This window comes from Gymnogyps californianus, chromosome 2 (assembly GCF_018139145.2).
Source record: "Gymnogyps californianus isolate 813 chromosome 2, ASM1813914v2, whole genome shotgun sequence".
Classification (NCBI taxonomy): domain Eukaryota; kingdom Metazoa; phylum Chordata; class Aves; order Accipitriformes; family Cathartidae; genus Gymnogyps; species Gymnogyps californianus.
In genome coordinates, this window is record NC_059472.1 from 22634262 (window position 1) to 22653399 (window position 19138).

General features: G+C 47.2%; 1 protein-coding gene across 1 annotated transcript; it reads left to right on the plus strand.

The window, feature by feature from the left end:
* The first annotated feature begins 297 nt into the window (after window positions 1-297).
* On the plus strand, window positions 298-18744 carry RRM2B (ribonucleotide reductase regulatory TP53 inducible subunit M2B). Its single transcript, XM_050892554.1, has 9 exons — window positions 298-351; window positions 4802-4957; window positions 6614-6730; window positions 7683-7816; window positions 8894-8988; window positions 11359-11492; window positions 14610-14714; window positions 15822-15935; window positions 16417-18744. The coding sequence occupies exons 1-9, from the start codon at window positions 298-300 to the stop codon at window positions 16567-16569; spliced, it is 1062 nt and encodes a 353-aa protein (XP_050748511.1). The 3' UTR covers window positions 16570-18744.
* Window positions 18745-19138: the final 394 nt, after the last annotated feature.

A 19138-nucleotide genomic window follows, 5' to 3' on the forward strand; every position in this document is an offset into this window, starting at 1 on the left:
CTGGTTGCCCCGGAGGCCAGAGACCGGGTCTAAGCACCCGGTCCTTCCCCCGGTCTCGCTGGAGACCAGGTACCGCACAGCCCTTGCCCGCCGGGAGCCCAACGGTGCGGGGCCGGCCCCTGCTCAGCGGCCGCCTCCCTGTGCCCGGGCCGGGACGCCCTCAGGCCGCGCCCAGGCGCTGCCGCAAGGCCCGCGGCCGCCGCCGTTGTCCCCGCCCTGGGGAGGCGGAGCGGCCGCGGCCGTGGCCGTTCCCCCTTCAACCGCCGCCGCCCTCTCGTGGCCCAGTCGCCGCCGGCCATGGGCGAGCGCCGGGGGCCAGCGGCCCTGCAGGAGGCGGCCGGGCCGGAGCGGGTAAGGCCGGGGCCGGGACGGTGGGGTCCCGCGGCGGGTGTCCCGGGCGCGCAGCCGCTGCCGCCCGGGGGGGGGGGGACCCGCCCGCCGCTGGGGAGAGGCGCCGTGGGCGTGCGGGCGTCTCCGGGAGGCAGCGCAGCCCTGCCCGCCGCTGTCGCATCTCCGGCCTTGCAGGCACCTGCCCGGCCGGCGCCCTGCCCGAGCCGCCGGCTCCAGCCGGGCGCCGCGGCCTCCTGTACTGCCGGGGTGCCGGCAGCTGCTGCTGCCTCCCCGCCGGGCCAGGCCTCCCCCGGGTTTGCGGGGCTGGCATGGAGGGGTCCCGGCCACCCCAGTCGCGGTGGCTTCACCCCCGCCTGCCCTGGGGATCGTCTACTGACACGGCTCCGTGGTGGCGCTTTGGATAGCCCTGGAAGGGACACGGGGTCGCCCTCGTGTCCTTGTCCCGCTCGGGAGGGTCCTACCCTTCAGGCACCGTGACCGCGGGGAGCACTGAAAATGTACGTGTGATGAATAAATACAGTCAGCCAGGATTCGGGCCCGGTCTCAGCCAGGCCCGAGAGGCCCAGGGTCACCTGGCGCAGGGCCTGGCAGCACAGGCCCTGCCGCCTCACCTGGCGCAGGGCCTGGGCAGCGCAGGGCCCTGCCGCTCTGTGGGGGTCTGGGTTTGCAGAGCTGTGCCTGCCTGGGGCTCGGAAGGCACAGCTTGTCCCTTCTGCCCTGAGCTGCTATGGAGGCAGGCATGGGTGTTGTTGGGTGGTCCTGGCTTCCCAGCCCCTGTGGACTAGTAGAGTCTGCCCCTGGGAGGTGTCTGAGCTCTGTTCTGCGTTCTCCCTGGTATGACCCTGCGAAGCCAGGCTGAGGTGCGCGAGGGTAAAGGATCTTTATGGCAGAGAAACCCACGTGGTCTTCCCAAACCTTTTTATCTCAGCAGTACTCAATTTTCCAAAAACTGGGGCGTGCTGTGTTAAATACAAACCTAAAAAAACCCTTAATGTTTCCCTCTGTGAACAGCGGCATGCTGTACCCACAGTGAGGAGGTGCTCGCTCTGGCCTGCCAGAGGCAAACAGTAGTCCTGTGCGTCCCCTCAGGTGTGCAGAACCAGTAGGCGTTGTGCTCCTCAGCCGCTGTGCGGTGGAAGCCGTCTCTCCTGGGAGTGCCAGCGATCTTCCCACTCTCACCGCTAGCATGGCCTGCGCTGCCCAGGGCTGGCCTGGAGCCTTTGGGAGCTCGTGGGATGCACATGCAGCCTCTTACTGGGGTGCGGAAGGGCTCCTCGTCACATACCATGACGTGGTATGCGCCACATTACAGTGCTGGCTCTGCTAGTGCCGTTAGCTTTTTCCCTGGCTACAACTGATACAGGGCATGTTACCGAGATGCTTGCACACGTAACCCAACAGCTATTGCTGTGGGGTGGTGGTTGTCCGTGTGTATATATGTTCATTGTTTCCTAGTTTGCTGAAATTGAAATTAATGGAGAGCTTCAGTACCACTAGGCAGTCTTTGTTGTCCATTGGGTTTATTGTCATCACCAGAGTTTATTTCTAGCAGTTGCAGAATAACTGGGATATGATGTACTGGAGTGTGTCCAGCAAAGGGCTGATGATTAAGAGACTGGAACATCTGTCATACGAAGAGAGGCCGCGAGTTCTGGGGCTGTTCAGCGTAGAGAAGAGAAGGCTCTGGGGGATCTCATCAGTGTGTATAAATACCTGATGGAGCGAATAAAAGAGATGGAGCCGGCTTTTCTCTGTGGTGCCCCGTGAATGGGACCAGAGGCAGTGGGCACACACTGAAACACAGGAGGTTCCATTTGCACGTAAGAAAACATTTGTTTATTGTGAAGGTGGTCAAATGCTGGCACTGGTTGCTCATAGAGGTTGTGTAGTCTCCATCGTTGGAGATACTGAAACCTCGGCTGGATGTGGTCTTGGGCAGTCTGCTCTGGCTGACCCTGCTAGAGCAGGGGTTGGGCTGTGCGTGCCAGCTTCAGCTCTTTTATGGAGAGAGACAGGAGTGTCTTGTAGCCAGCAGCTGCCTGCCTGCCAGCTTGGAAATGGAGCCTGCCTGTGAAACTCCTCTCCACCCAGAAAGGGTAGGAAGGTGGGTTGAGGGGGAGGTTCCAGTATGGTGTAGTCTCTGTGGGCTGACCCTTCCTTTTTTAAAATTAAAAAAACTCACCTATTTTTTTAAAAACTTGTACCATTTTTGAGTTCTGTGTGGTGGTCCTTCTCAGGGTCATGCCATCACTCTTGAGTCTTTGGCTCCTGGAAGCCATCCTTCTGCTTTCCTGCCATCAGGGCTCTCCAGAGCATACATACTGCTTCACGGGCCTTTTCTTCTCTCGCCTTTCTGTCTCACTGTGCACTGACAGTATTTCTGGTGTGTTGACGCCTCTTTCTGTGGTCTGCGGCATGGCAACTGTTAAAGGCCATTGGAAAAATGGCAAGTGCTCCTTGTCTCAGTGTTGGTCTCCAGTTTTCCTGCCACACTGGAACTTTGCTCTTCCTGTGCTCAGCTTCACTTCTGTACACCAGAAGTATTTTTCAAGTTATCTCCCTGCATTATGGGGCCTGCGTGCTGGCTTCTGAATGGCTCAGGAACATCAAGGCTGAGGTTAGTAACTGCTAGTCCACCTTGTCAGGCTAAAACACATACTTGGTTATAGTCCCCAGGCAGTATAGAAGGATTTTGCTCAGGAAAATGCTGGGCTAACAAGGAAGGCTTTTGCAGTGTTTCCTTTTTCAAGGATGATGGCTGGTGCAGAAGCAGATGGAGATGCTAGCTGCGTGGCAAGCCCTGAGAAGGTGTGTGCTAAGGCAGGGTGCCATCCCCACTGGGCCCAAACTCTCCCTTGGCACTTCCAGTGGGTTACTGCGACTGAAGTACAAAAGGTCTTGCACTCTCATGGCCTTCAGTAGAGATTCTGCAAGATGATGCTGGGAAATTTGTCTCATGTAACTGAGTAATTTTTAAAACTATAATAAAGTGGTAAAATTGTAACCCAGAATGTGCTTCCTGATATGTTTTCTTTGGGAATCTGCAGTATGTATGCCAGCTATGCAATGTGCATGTGTGTTTGGTTTTTGTTTTTTCAATGGCAGTAGAATTATTTGTTTGAGGGTATTTTCCAAATTGAAGTAAAGTAGTACTTTTTATTATGTGGGTGATTACAAGCAGACTGGGTAGGGAAAGGACTTTGGCACCTCCTAGGAGGGTAGAAGCAATGGTATTCAAAACCTTTTGCTCCCCTTCCCTGCTGTATTATATATAATACCTCGTATACTGCCTGTGGTTATTTATCCTCTACACCAGTGTCAGCAGGATCTCAGAACCGACCCAGAAAGGCATCGTGCTGGCTAAACTTTTTATCAGTGTGAGTCACCAGCCCTTCTGGAGAGGCTGCAGCATGCTGTCCTGACAGCTGTTCACAGCGTTGTCTTCAGGAGGTGCCTGGTGATGTGCCTGGCAGGGATGTTGTCTGGCGTTGATCCTGGAACAGATGTCCCCACCTGGATGCGAGGTGAAGGCCCTGCTCCTGGAGTGCCCTCTCCGTGCTGCTCTTCACTGGCCTGTGTCATGGTTTAACCCCGAAACCAGGACAGCCTGTCTCCTAAACGTCAGCCATCTCCACCTTGGCTGGGCTGGTAGCTCTCTGAGGAAGAGCTGTGCACGGGTGTTCTCCAGGAGCCCACACAGAGGGAGCGGGGTGGGGATGCGTGACTCCAGGCAGGGGTTGTCCTGCTACCTGCTGTTGGAATGAGAGGCACATAGCTTCATATTGGCACTCGAGGGACAGCCTTCAGAGCAGCCTCCAGAACTGCACTGGTGTGCGGGCTGCCTTCTGCTCACCACAGGATTGCATACACGAACCTCCATGCAGAGACTCGCTGTGGCACAGGGCTGTTCCTCTACCAAACGGGATTAGTTGCTGTGATCTCGTGGTATTTTTAAGAAAGTTCATCAAGGCCCAAGTGGCTCAATGTAAAGCGAATGATTTGGAGGTAACCTGGGTGGTGAGCCTCGCAGAGCTGTGCTGGGTGCGGGCTGGCGGCAGTGTGCGGTGACCTTGCACATATCTCCCCACATGCAGTACTGCAGCGGCTGATGTCGTCTCCCAGGGCGGATTTCCTCCTTGCGCTGCAGAAAGGCTTTCTTTTTGGCACGCAGGCGTCGGGCGCTTCCTGGTGCCGGAGCCCCTGGCAGGGGGCGGTTGGAGTGAGCGGTGCCGGGTAGAGCCGGGCAGGCAGGCAGTGCTGCCGCCCCAGCAGCAGGAGCACAGATGGAGGGCAAGGGGGCAGGTACCCCAGGGACAGGTAGTGTGTCCACCCGAGGGGAGCAGGTGAGTGTCTGTGTGACACGGGTGGCTTTTGAACCACACCTTTGGAATATGGGGAAGAGGAGGAATAAGTAACGGCAACCTTAACCAGAAGCGTGCTTTATCTTCAGAGCTCCTCTCCGAGTGCTGCTGAAAATGGCTTGGACCCTGACGAGGAGCCTCTTCTCAGAAAAAATCCCCGCCGGTTCGTCATCTTCCCCATCCAGTACCCAGACATATGGAAGATGTATAAACAGGCTCAAGCCTCCTTTTGGACAGCAGAAGAGGTGAGCCCTGGGGCCAGTGGGTTGGCACAAGGCGCTCAGACCGGGGTCCTGGCGCTTCCTTCCTAGCTCTGCTGTTGGCTTCTGTGTTGTAAGGGTTAGAGTTACTTGCATCGAACATGAGGTGCCTGCACCAGAGCAGGACTCCCTTCATGGACAGTGGAAAGAAAGCCGCTTCCACAGAGTGATTCAGTGGAGCTGTTTTAGGTGTTTGGTTTAGGACAAGGTGGAATTGTATCCCGGGGCACTTCTCTGGTTATAAAGGGAGCCTAAGTCAGATAGCTCTGATTTGTGGTCAGATAGCTCCTACCCTGCTGTGGTCTCTGTACCTGCAGCTAACTCTTTGCCCTTGTAAGATGTTCTGGGCAACTTCATATGAATACTGTTCTTTAATGTTAGGCACCTAATTTCCAGAAAGATGGTGATAATCAGGAACACTTGCTAAAAATCCTTCTAACTGACTCCTGATTGCCCTGGTTAGATGCTTGCCCCGTGTTACAATGCCAGCTGTTTTTCCCCGAGGTTGCTGGTTAGCCAGACCTGAGCAGTACTCAGCTCGCTACGCTTGCAGCAGTGGAGGCTTCTGATCTGGAGAGATTACCTGCCAGCTGAGCTGGTTATTCCAACTCAAAGCTTCTGCAGCCTTTGCTCATTTGTGAGCAGTGATCTGCAATCGCAGAGGAGTGAGCTGAAAGCACTGGCAGGCTCTAAATATGTCAGAAAGCATCCTGGGATGGCGAGGAGCAGCTGTCCAGAAGTGCTATTCCATTGCCTGCATGGGAGGCTTGCTGCCCTGTTGCAGTAGAGGTTGATTTAAGCCATTAAAAGAAAAGGCAGTTAAACTCCTGCCTGATCAGCATTGCCTTTTTACCATATTACTGGTTCCTTCTTACACTGTCCTACCATCTGTTGGTGCGTTTCCAAATGAACCTGAAAGTTAACTGTAAAACTGGTTTGTGTGTGTATGTGTTCATATACGCACTTATATGTGTACATGTTTATATACACACTCACACATAAGTTTTTAGGCCTCTGTGTTTTTCACATCTGGCCCTACTTAACTGCTGCTGTGGTTCAGAAATCCTTCCAAACAAGCAAACAAACAAAAAAGGCCTATGCGAAGGAAGTTGTGGTTTTCTACCATGGCTAGAGTTCAGTCTGGTAGACGAGAGCAGTTGCACAGCGTTTGCCCCATGCCGTTCTTTAGCGGGATGGAGGCTGAACACCTGCCAAAGGCAAAATTCCCCTCAGTCCATCTTTTGGCATGCCTGGGTTTCTTGGAGTATCAGCATTTATTTCAAGTAGGGTTTAAGTGTCTCAGAGTGAGCTCTGCTTATTGGTGCATGTTCATACTCGTGACAAGAAGATACTAATGCTTTTCAAAATCTGATTTATTTGTAGTTCAATAGAGACTGCTTTTTATTCCAAATTACGAAAGTGTAAACTGCGAAGCAGACACATGATGTTACTGTTGCAGAGGGAGACAGTAGTACTGCAGTGTGTCGTCTTTTACAGTCATATGTATTTAAATTCTCTACATGTAAAGATTTGAGAGCAAACGCCAAAACTCTGCCTCAGTCATTTGACTAGGCTGCTTCTGTTCTTACAGAATGACAAACTCAAAAGGACAATAACGTTTTTCTGTTTTCTTTTCATTAGGTTGATTTGTCAAAGGACCTTCCTCACTGGAACAAGCTGAAAGCAGATGAAAAATACTTTATCTCTCATGTTCTGGCATTTTTTGCAGCCAGTGATGGAATTGTAAATGAAAACCTGGTGAGGAAGCTTTACAGAGGGTTTGAATACTTACTTATTTTATTGGCTTTTCATTTTGGTTTTCTCACATTAATACATAAGTTTATTAAATGTGTATTTTTTTTTTTCTTCTCATTATCTCACCTTTGCCAAGGGGAATAAGCAGTTTGTTCTGCTGGGGCCAGTGTCTGAGTTAAATTGGGTCAACTGTGGTCAGCAAGACGCCAAATCACATCACTCTTGGACACGGTTTTTAAGCTCAGCCTTCTGCCTGGCTGTGTTGATCTGCATTTCTCAATGAATTAATAGAACCCCACGCTTCTTCCCGTACTTGCGTTAGATGAGAAGTAGGTAGGGATTGTGTTGTGCCATTCTCTGTATTCTTCATTTTGGTAAGATCCATTTTGCTCTCACTGAACGGCATCCTAGAATCTTCTAGGGCTGCAGGTGGGTGCTGCTAAAAAGGTGGGAAATCTTTCTGCTGAAATCAGTTCTGGACTGCAGAATGTCTCACCACAGATTATCAGTGGTATCTGACTGCAAATGCCCAGTTTAGATCTTGAATGACTATAACATGTAAAATATGGCATAGTATATGTGCATATATTGCATGAACATGTCTTATGTCATAGTGTTTATTTTTTTCAATGATGAAGAAAAAGTCTGAGGCTTTATTCAGTATGAAGTGTCTACTATTGCAATATTTTGCTGTTCTCCTCCTGTGTATGTGTGCCCTCATGCTTCACTGCAGGTTTCTATCCAATATGCACGGCAGATGTATTTACTTCTAGCTAGCTTGCTTTATTTTCTTCTGCACCACACCTATCCTGTTGACACATCTGTGAATAAAGTAGGGCTGAACTGCTCCTGTCCTTTGTGGTAGAGATCTATTGTCTCTCTCATTAAGCTTAGAGTACTGTCATGCAGGACTGGTTTTTACTGTACTCATTGCCATGCTTTCTGGTTTTGGTAGGTGGCGCGTTTTAGTCAGGAGGTGCAGATCCCAGAAGCTCGTTGTTTCTATGGCTTTCAGATTCTCATTGAGAACGTTCACTCAGAGATGTACAGCTTGCTCATAGACACCTACATCAAAGATCCTGAGAAAAGGTAAACCTCTGGATGTGTTACAGACCCATGGGAAATCTGTCACCTTGTCCAGCGGCACCCTTGTTGGGCAGCAGCAGCAGCAGCTGTCTTCTGTTTCCTTCTGACTTACTGGGGGAGTTGGGGACAGTTCCTTAAAGCTTTCAAGGCCTGCATGCCTGACCCCCAAAATGGAGAGAAGTATTACTGACCAACAGACTTGTGTGGGAGTGTCAGAAGGTTAGTTAATATTTGTATAAATCTTTGATTGCAGGAAGTGCAGACTATGTGAAATGTTAAAGATTAGACAAACTTCTTGTGGGTATTGTGCTCCTGACGTGCTTGCTGTCACATCAGCAAAGGATCTGCCTTGGGAAATTGAGTGCTTGTGATCCAAATGGTGTTTCTAACATACACTAATCAATGTATTGCATCCTTTCAGCTTTTTTGTTGTCAGTGTTTTTTCATGCAACTTGAACTGCATATTTTTAAAGTATTGGGTTCTTTGGAGAGCATCATCACCTTTATTGTCTGGAGAACTTCCTAGTGCAAATTGTAATACATTTGAAAAGAAGCACTTTCCCTCAGAGACTCCACCATGGTGATGGTCAGGCAGAGCTTGGTTTCCCACGGTGGCATCCTGTATGGTGACAGTGGGAGGACTGCAAGGTTTCCTTTCAGGTGTTTAGTATGGGAACAGAGCCTGTGCTCGTGGGAATTGTCCAGTTCCTTTTGTGGAGCTGGGCAAGATGAGGTGTAGCTCAGTGGGTAGGAAGTGGCTGCCATGTGGCTTGAAGTCTGAGAGGCAGTGTGGTCTGGTGGGTGGGCACTCCTGGGATGGGACGTTTGAGTTCACTTCCCATCTCTGCAGCTCGCCTCCTCTGAGACCTTGGGTTTGTCGCTTTCTGCACGTCTGCCTCCCTGTGCCCTTGTTATCTGAGATCATCACCCCTTTGGGGTGGGAACGGTCTCTTACTTGGGTTAGTTCAGAGCCTAGCGTAATGGCTTCCTCTGTCTGGTGGAGCCAGTAGGGACAACCAGGGCAGATTTACATAAATCACTTCTTATTATTTTGATGTTTTCTCTTTGTTTCTTCTATAGGGATTTCTTATTTAATGCTATTGAAACAATGCCTTGTGTCAAGAAGAAAGCAGACTGGGCTCTGAAGTGGATTGAAGACAGAGAATCCACTTTTGGTGTGTAGCTTCTTAAAAACTTGTTTCTCTTCCACGTGTCACAAACTAATCCCCTGGGAGTAAGCTGCATCCCTGGAATGTGAAATGAAATTCTCCACAGATCACGTAGTGGCTTGTGGGTCTCTGGTTTAACTAAAGAACTAGAAGTAACTTCTGGTGAGCATTTATGTTTTTGTCTTCAGCTAAAGCAATATAGTAATGGCAGTACCCACTAGAATCATGTTATGAAAAATGCATGTGGGTTTCTCCGTCTTTTTTTGTCTTTATACCAGACAACCCTAGTTTCTTCAGTTTTTGCTTGTAGACCTGGTTTTCTAGGAATTCTGATTATTTCTTCCAGTTGGCTCCTATTTTGTACTCCAGTGTTCAGAACTGGGCAGCTGAAGTCTTGCAAGTCCAGGCTTTTTCTGTGTTCATGTTCATATAGACAAATTCATGTGTGATGTTAGCCTGTTTTTTGTAACAGCATGACTGAGCCTGGGCAAAAAAGATTCAAGAATCATCTGTCTCTGGTGTTTCTGGTTTGCTGTTGGGACCAGGTTTCTAGTTTTGTATCTCACTTCAGAGCTGGGACACTGGCTCAGCTTCCATCAGCATGGTGCAGGGCGTCCTTTCCAGTGTTCTGCATTCAGCTTACAATGTTGATTCTGAAGGATGTGTTGTAGCTGAAATGAACAATGGGCAGACTCTGGTGAATTTTCTAAACCAAACATCGTCTATACTTAGAGAAAGTGCAGGAGATGGAGAGGTTCAGCCAGACAAAAAAAATAAATCTGAGTATCATTCTTTTGCAGCATCTGTTATTCACAGCTCTTGTTTGAGTGGGGTTCTTTTTGTAGCTGTAGATTCTCCTGTCCTGGAGTGTCCCACTGCCTCCCCAATCTGGCTTTGCTTGCTGTGTGTGGAGTCCCTTCTTCATCTCCTTCATTTGGCTCCCAGCAGCGTGGGGTGTGCCCGGAATCAGAAGGTTCCCTAACTCAAAAAGCAATGTTCCCCCACCCCCTGCCCCCAAACTTCATGCATCCTATCCAAATTTTTGTAAAGTACATTTCTACTCTTCTGTTTTTTCATCTTACTGAGAAAACTTCCCAAGTTTAAAACATTTGGGGGGCACAGGTCTTACAGTTATGGATTATGAGATATGGTATATGAAAGTGGCTGGCTGGCTTGTTTGCTTGGTGTTTCCTTCCAGCTTGGGGACCTGGCCTGCACCCAGGTCTCTGCAGCTTTGGTTGATTTCTTATGCTGAGGATTCAATTGCTGTATCTGTTCTGTGGACTCTCAGCCTCCCATTGTGCACTCACATTATGTGGTGCTGCTGATGGGCGATTTTTGTTTCAGCATAACTCATTTGTATGATAGCTAGTCAGGTGGAATGTAGTAAAAAGCCTATCGATATTCAGTCTTGTGCTTCATTAAACCTATATTGTATGAGCAGCCTTCCTCCACTCCTCTCTAGAAGTAACCTAGGAGATTTTTAGTGTTGCCAGACAAATTCTTTCCTTAGTAACTTCTATGATACTTGTAAGTTCGTGTTGCTCTTCATTTTTTCCTAACTTGAATTTCTTCAGATGAGCCAGCAGATGGCATTTGCATCTCACAGAGGAAGTGGGACATCTGGCTATTTTGAGGTTATTTTATTTTTTAAAAAAATTATATGCAGTTCTCACTGGGAAAAGGCACCAGCACTTAATGCAAAAGCACTTTATGTTAGAATATACCCAAGGATCTTGCGAAGTTGTTTAAAATAGAGTACATGGAATGACGTGTCTTCACCAAGCAGTCAAATGATCTTGTGGTCTGAAGAAATACTTTCCTGTAGAGAACAGGGAGAACTGGGACCAATAATGCTGTGCTTTCCTTGGATGAAAGGTGGGATAATATAAATAGTGTCTTAATGAATTATGTTATGTGTTCTTCCACTCTTGTAAGAATATGGTTTTATGTAAATTCTCAACAAGCAGAAATTGAGGTGTAGGGTTTTTTGTTTAATTTACAGGAGATCGGCTCTTCTCTCAGTTTTGTCTATTAGTTACACAGCCATTTTCCTGCCTTTTAGGAGAAGGAGATAAAGGAGTACTAATGTCTTCGCCACTTTGGACAATTATATTCTTTCCCTTCTGACCTGTGGCAGTTTCAGCAGGTGCCCTGGTTCTTCAGTTCTGCTGAGGTTGCCTGTGGTTAAGTGCTGTTGCATGTGTAGACCCTGTATGCGTCGGGATCTGCTGAAAGATGTGGTCGGATACAGCACCTGGTGCTGCAGAGGGGATTGCTCCTCTGCAGCGTTGGTCTGTCTGATGCAAATGGTGCATCTTGCTGACGAGCAATACACTATTTTGTGTCTAACTGAAAATGTCTTATGTTAAACAGGTGAGAGAGTGGTTGCCTTTGCTGCAGTGGAAGGCATCTTCTTTTCGGGTTCCTTTGCTGCTATATTTTGGCTGAAGAAGAGGGGCCTGATGCCTGGACTGACTTTCTCCAATGAACTTATTAGCAGAGATGAGGTAATGTGTCATGTCCTACATACTGTCTGGGAAGGAAAGTGAGTTGCCAGGCAAGGGCAGAATTATATTCATAAAGATCCCATAGTCTTGCCAGAGTGGCCCGCCTCTGGTTGGAGGGAAGGTGAAGAGAGCAGAAAGCAGTGTTTGGGTAGGAACCAGTGAAAAAGAGAATCCAGCAGCGAGTAGGGGATGCATTTCTGGATACAACAGAGCCTTTTTAATGTTGACAGTGCTGGTGGCGAAAGAGGTGGTAGAAGTCTGAGTAGGTTCTCTGCTAGCCAGTGTCAGCAGCAGGGTTTTCCAGGTAAAGTCCACTGTCCTGGTAGGACAGAGGTCCTGGTTACCTGCCAGGTAACTGCAGGCCACGCTCCCTAGAGCTTCTCCTGCAGTAAGCCTTCTGCGTCTGCTTTAACATCACCTCCTGGGTAGCAGAGAGAAGAGACTTCCTTTCCCCAGAGCAGTGCCCGACCCTGTTTCTGCAGCCTGACGGAGGAGCTGTAACTGCTGACATGTAGGAAGACTGGAGTCCTGCAAAGGAGCAGGCTATTCCCAGAACATTTGTAAAAAGGGGAAAGAAGCAGACTTCTAGCTATAAGTTACTAATGAACTTAAAACCTAGGTGCTGCTATGTCCCTCAGCAGAAATACCTGTTTTTAAAGGGAGTAAACATAAATATTAGCAATACTCCAATGCATAGTATGATCAAAAAGGTGGACTTTTTGGATTGAAGGAGATGTTTGTTTTCCTGTGCCGTGAAGGGAGGCAAAGGCCTGGCTGCCCAAGGACTGGTGTGGAATTGCACAGTCCCCAACTGCAGTGAGGGCTGGGTTGGGGAAGGACCTAGCTAGGATGTGATGGAGCCTTGCTCTGCCTTAACTGCTTCAGTCAGATTCAAGTGGCCTCCTTGTACCACTCCCCATCTGCTCTTAGTTGTGCGTCCCAGAGCTTGCAGACGGCCTTCTGCATCTGTTGCCTGGCCAGCTGTGGCAGGTTGCTGCAGAAGCAGCAGATATCATTCCTCTCCATGTTCTTTTGTTATTGCACAGTGATAGGATCTCCTGGGAGGGGGCAGCTACAGGTCTGCATTAGAGGGGAGTGCTGCTTAGCTTAAGATGTGATGTGTCTGAGGGGCTGCATGTCAGCACGCCAAACGTGGCAGGCCACATGCTGACATGTGCCCTTTCTTTTCACTGCTTCCTGCACTGCTGCCTGCCAGTTGGCAGCGGTTGCTTATGGTTGGGGTCTGTCTTTAAGGCACTGCACAACTTACAGTGCTGTCGGCACTGAAAAAGCAGAAAGACCAGTTTTGTATGCAGTATAAACATGCTAGCGGTTTGAACTTAGCAGAGTTGGTCTAAAAGAATAAAGAGCTTTATCATAATGGAAGTAATTTCCACGGTTGAAGAACATGATATGATCAGTAAGCAAAACCAAACAGTTCTTCAGCCTTGACCTTCCTTGTGTCTTCTGTTTCTGTGAGTCGTCATAAACTGATCCATTTGAGCGAGGAAGTATTTGTTAGGAGGATCACTTGCAGGTGAATGAGATTTAATTTCCTCTCTACAGCAGTGTAACTGTACTTCTCTGCAGAGTTGAGCACCAAAAGACCGAATTTTTCTTGAGCTCCACTGGCATAATTCCAGCTGCAGAGCTGTTATGAAGTGTAAGGCTTGGTGCACACAGCACCTGCATCAAAAACCAGGAAGCTGTTACAAAAGCAGTGGCAGTAAAAAGAATCCACAATGGAAAACTACACGAACTGTGTTCTGATGCACCTGAACAGATAAATGGTTAATGCTCAATATGTTTTTTGAGCTGCAGGCTCTGTTCCCAGGCTGTTCTTTGAGCTGGTGCTTCTCTGATTCTTAAAGGTGCAAAGCTGCTGGGAGCACCAGTGAGCAGAGCACACTGATTCAGGTGAGGAGCCAGGCACGTCCTGCTTCCTGCTGGTGATGTTGCCCTGGACAAGACCACGGGAAGCCCTGCAGCAGGCAGCTAATGCTGTCCCTAGAGGGGGAGTATTTCTCAAATTATGTTGTTTCAGGGCTGTTTCATGACCTGAAGCACAAGGATTTTATAGCCTTTCTGAAAAAGTTTTCACTTCTTGTTTTTGTTTTGACCCTTGTTAACAATAGCCAACAACAGATTGTCTTGTAGCCCATAGTCTGCCAAGTCCTTCTGACTGGTTTTCACTCTGGCTGTGCCCTCATGGTGCTTATAGGCTGTAAGCACCACCTTGCTGTTGAGAGGAGAGACGGTGGTAGAACAGTGCTCCTTTAGTCTAGCAGCGGCGAGTATGGCTGAAGCCAGAGGCTCAAGCTGTAGCCAGGCAAGCTCAAGGAGAAACTGAGGCACCTGTTGGAGCAGCTGTCTGGTACCCCCCTCAGACTGTGAGGGATTGCTCGTCTCCTGATGTTGTCTTATCCTGGCTGGAGGCTTTTCTGGAAATCTTGGGAATGAACACAATTTACTGGGCTCTGTGCAGGATAGCTGGGTGAAATGTGAAGGTGGGTTGCATTGGGGCACGGTAGCTTTAAGTATTACAAACCTATGAACGTTGTGGTAGCAAATTCCTCGCAGTAACTGCACGTTGTGTGGAGAGATGACTTGTTAATCCTGGATTTGGTGACTCTAATCTGAATCTTCCTTTCTGAAAATGCTGTGAGGAAAAGCAAGGGAAGAAATGCTACTAAAAGAACTTAAGTATTTCTGTACAGGTATCTCGAAGTGGAGAGCAGGTAAACAGTCTATGTTAACTGTCAGGTAGTTTTGCCGGTCTTGATGTAGGAGTCTTTCTGCAAAAGCATCTCTGACAGGAGGCAGGGACCCAGCAGGGCTCTGTGTAGGATCCCTCACAGTAGAGCAGCTCTCAAAAATATTTACCTGAGAAACATGTATGCTGAGTGTTATTTTGGCATAGGTGGCATGTTTTGGATTTCAGGTGTTACTGACTGAGTTGTAAACTAAAAGTGCCCGCTACAGGTGGTAACATTAAGACTGTCAAAGAAGCAGGAGGCTAGGAAACTTCAACCTGAATGAGGCTGCCTCAAAGTAAGAGCAAACTACGCGGAGGAGGGAAAACCTGACTTTTTTTTTCATTGTTCTCTGTTATTTCAGGGTCTACACTGTGATTTTGCTTGTCTAATGTTCCATTATTTAGTGAACAGACCGTCAGAAGAGCGGGTCCGTGAGATTATCGTTAATGCTGTTGAAATTGAGCAGGTAAGCCTGGCCGTGACAGCCTCGTGGGCAGCAGAGGACCAGTCTTATGTGCAAAAATAAACAAATTAACTTCTAACTTTTGGGATTCCATATTTGATGCTTGGCTCAGGTCTGGATCCCTCATGCATTATACCATCCTTTCCCTCTTCGTTAATGGTGACAGTAAGAGTCAGAGACTTTCTGATTCAGTTGTCAAGCAACTGGGAGAAGCTGAAGCTGGCAGCTGGTTTCCTCCTTAACGACAGAAAGGAAGACAGGCTGTCTTAGTATAGAATAGAATAGAATAGTTCCAGTTGGAAGGGACCTACAACAATCATCTAGTCCAACTGCAACTGGCTCTTAGAGAAGAGTTTGTTTACCTCTGTCCTTTCAGGATTTTTGTCTCTCCGTACTGTATACACATCCCTGCTTGTCCTCAGGAGAAGACAGAGTCTGTTCTGGCCATGTGTACTGTGCTGGATTCTGACTTTTTCTGAGGTTGCTGTCAGGTTCTTTCACGTGAAGTGCTGCCCATCTGTAACTACAAGTTTCTGCACTGCTGAGTGTTTGGCAGGATTGTAGTTTACTCTTTCTTTTCTGTTGTCATCTAACTACTGTGATGATGACGAATGCCCCAGCTTTGCCTCACAACACTGACAGGTATTGCATCGGTGCCTAAACATATACATGGCTGAGTTCAGCTCTCGTATATATCACTGTCCTCTCCGATCTGTCGTTCTATAATGGCTGGAAGCCAAGGAAAACTGGAGATTTCTGGTCTATTCCTGCTTCCACTAGTATGGTCTGTAGGTTTTATTGAACTTGGAGCTCAAGTTTACACTGAAGCTTGGGATCTTATGGCGGGGTGGGGAAAGGCAGATGAGAGAGGCAGTAATAAAAATTCTTGTACCTTTTCCAGAAAAACATGCTAAAAATAAAGGAACATACAAACAACTACTGAAAACAGAAGACACTTGTTGAGTTTAGCGATGCAAGTTATTTATTCAGACAACTTCCTGGGGAGCCTGGAATATCACAAATTGTGTTACTGTGAAACACAGGTGTCTTCTCTCCTTTTCCCTTCTTAAATTTCCTTTCTCTAAATGTCATCTGTATTTTAACTTCTAGGAGTTTCTAACAGAAGCATTACCTGTAGGTCTGATTGGAATGAATTGCACTTTGATGAAACAATATATTGAATTTGTCGCAGACCGGTTACTAATGGAGCTTGGGTTCTCAAAGGTAAGAGATGCAATTGCCCGAAATGCTGGTCTGCTAGGACAGCCCAGGAAAGCTGTCAGCACAAAGCACTCTCTTAATGTGCCTGGGAGCAGGTCATATTTAGCGCTTGCACTTTCTGTGAGTGACAGCTGAAACCACAGCATTAATATATATGCTTCACTGTTTAAAAGAGCAAGAACAATTTAGGCCATTGTTTCCCTTCAGCTGCTCTGCAGGTTTGTAATGGGAAGCTTAGGCTGTACGCAAGTGCTACAGTCCTCGAAGGATAATAAGCACCTTGCGTGGGTGAACTGCACCATGGACCAAACTCCTGGGGAGTGACAGTACTGAATTTGCTTAGATAGGTGTCCATTCAATCTACAGCATATTACAGCAAGGGATGATCTAGTTTGAAAGGGTTTGACTGTTTTGTTTGTTGGGGTTTTTTAAAGCATTGCTACCCTATCAGAATCACCGGTGTAATAGTGTTTCCCTTCCCCAGGTCTTTCATGCAGAAAACCCTTTTGATTTCATGGAGAATATTTCTCTGGAAGGAAAAACAAATTTCTTTGAGAAGCGGGTTTCGGAATATCAGCGTTTCGCTGTTATGGCAGAAACAATGGACAATGTCTTCACTCTGGATGCAGATTTTTGATAACTTGGCAAATGAATGGTGACTGTTTCCCTCTCCCCGTCTCACTTTCTGCTGTGAAGTTGTCTTCATTTCCTCTCCTGGAATTGGAGTCTACTGGGATTTTTTTCCTGGGTTTTCATGTTGTTTGTCTGAGGAGTAAATATATTTCTCTCTGTGTCATTTAAAAAAAAAAAAAGGGGGGTCCTTTTTAAAAAATTTATATGGCTTTTTAAAAGGATGGCCTTTTTAAGATTCCCTTGACTCATCTGCTGTGATTGCTGTCTTTAAAAATTACCTGGATACTACTACTTTTTTAAGACTTTGGTAGCATTTTAAGAAAGCAAACTGTGTATTTACCTCATGTTACGGTTTTTTAATCTGAAAACCAGATGAGGTATCACCCTCTGTATATATGTTGCTATAAATTATTTTCATGGTTTCTATTTTCATGTTTATAGACTTGGTCTAGAGTAAAAGCTCTTCCCTTTCGTCCTGCTGCAGATAGAGTAATAAGTGAATGTGGGAAGACATTAATAAGGTATGAACTATAAAATCTTATTAAACCCAGGGATACAGTATGATCTCCCCATTAACCTGGGTTCTGTCTGAAAACGTTTTTACTCTGGTTGCAAACCTGATGGCTTGGTAGGAGTTTAAATCAAATAGATATGATTTTTGTCTTACAGCTGTTATTGAGCAGGTCAGTGGACTTTGAATGGTCCTTGAAAAGGCAAGCCTGTTAATAGTGGAGAAAAACCACATCCTGTAGTTCTTTGGCTTGTGCTGCCTGTTTTTCCCTGCTTCTCTGAACAAGTGCCTTATTAAGCAGTCTGTAGTTGCGCTGAGTTGCAATCGGCATCTGGCACTGGAACAGCCAGGTCTGGGTGTTGTCTGCCTTCCCTCTGTCATGCCGGGTGATCTGATATTCTCCCCTTCTCGGTTTCACTTGTGCATTGATGGGGTGAGAAGGCATATCATTCCAAGGGATTATCCCTTGAGGTGCTACAAACATACTACTTGGGCTGTAAGGAAGTACCAATAATGTATGAAGGTACTTCAAGTTGCGTGTTTAATGTGAACCATTGAAACTGTTGTCACAGAGAGCTTCTGGAGGAAGGTATTAAACCTTTCAAAAACAAATCTTGAAGTAGTATGGATTAGCAGCATCTTACAAAGGACTGCTGTTTGGTTTTTGGTATGTTCCAGTGTGTGCCTGAAAACTTTTTTTAATTTCTTGATGTCACATGCAGAGAATGGAGCAATTGAAGAATGGCTAACATACTGCAGTGGTACTTGGGATGGAAGGGATACTATTCAGTTGTAGGTGGATTATTTGCAAACAGATATGCTCATTTTTTTCAAAGGTGAAGTGAGTGTACATGAGCTAGACAAAGGGTTCTGCTTTATTAAACCCAAGCATTTTTTCATAATGTTCAGCAATTTGTATAAGAGCTTTTATAAGTCTTTCTTATTGTTGCAAACATCTTGTGCTGCTTTTGATATGTCTGGCATGAGATGAGCTGACAGCCCAGGGTTATCAGTGATGGGGTGGTGTAAGTGCTACTTCCCTGCCAGCCCAGATCAGCCATAGCCCTGGGTACCTGAGTTCAATGAAATAGGTCCGCTGCCTCAGCGTAGTTCCTAGTGAACAATTGTCCCTGGTGTAAAAATAAGCGGCAAAACTGACTCTTTTTGTTTGGTCTCAGTAAAAGATCATGAGTATGTAATGAGCATGGAAACAGGACAGCTTTTTTTTCCTAGAGAAGAGCCTGCATCATTTGACATAAGGTACTTGGGGAGGGCAGAGGGGGACCTGGAGAATACAGAGAAAAGCTGGAACTGGTGTCCCTCACTAACGTCCCGTCCTGCAACTGCAAGAGAACTATGGACTCGGAGAGAAAATCCAGCGCCTTTTGGAGATACTGTGTTGATGGGGGAGAAAGAGAAACTGTTGTAAATGGGTCTGTGTTGGAGGAATGGAACCTATTTTTATGTCACTAAAAGTACTAAAAAACATTTGTTTTGAGTGTTGTGAATTAAGATGAGAGTATACAGAATATTCAAATATGAAACCCCTATGTGCTCAGGTTCTGTAAATGTATATGAGATACCAAAGTCTGGTACAACAGCTCCCACTCCATTTGTGTGTAAAATATGTGTGTAGTTTCAATAAAACTTGAACATGGAGAGGAGCATGCCTTTGTTTGCTAGTTACAAGCTTTCGTGTGAAATCCAAAATGATAAAATCGGGCTGTGCCAGAGTAAGTTGGTATTCACAGCTTTTGGGCTGTGGGAGAAAGGTATGAGTGCTCCATACGCTGTCTTGCACTTTGTGAGCTCTCGACTTGCTGTTTCTTTTTCCCGGGAATGGGGTTTGCAGTCTAGGGAGCAAACAAATACTTTTTTTCTGGAATTTTCTGGCTCAAGGAGGAATCTCTTGGGAGTCCCTTAGATTCAAAGAAGAAACACTCCAGAAATGTAATTTGGGTGGGTAGTATCTGATATCTGATACATCAAGGGCATCGCTCCCTGAGGTCAGGCACCCTGACTGTGCTGGGCACAGCAGCGTGGGGTTCAGCCCCCTGAGCCG

Coding starts and splice junctions, on each gene's coding strand:
- RRM2B (XM_050892554.1), top strand. CDS start 298: ATGGGCGAGCGCCGGGGGCCAGCGGCCCTGCAGGAGGCGGCCGGGCCG. Junction 7,817..8,893: donor ATCAAAGATCCTGAGAAAAG/GTAAACCTCTGG, acceptor TTTCTTCTATAG/GGATTTCTTATTTAATGCTA. Junction 11,493..14,609: donor AACTTATTAGCAGAGATGAG/GTAATGTGTCAT, acceptor CTGTTATTTCAG/GGTCTACACTGTGATTTTGC.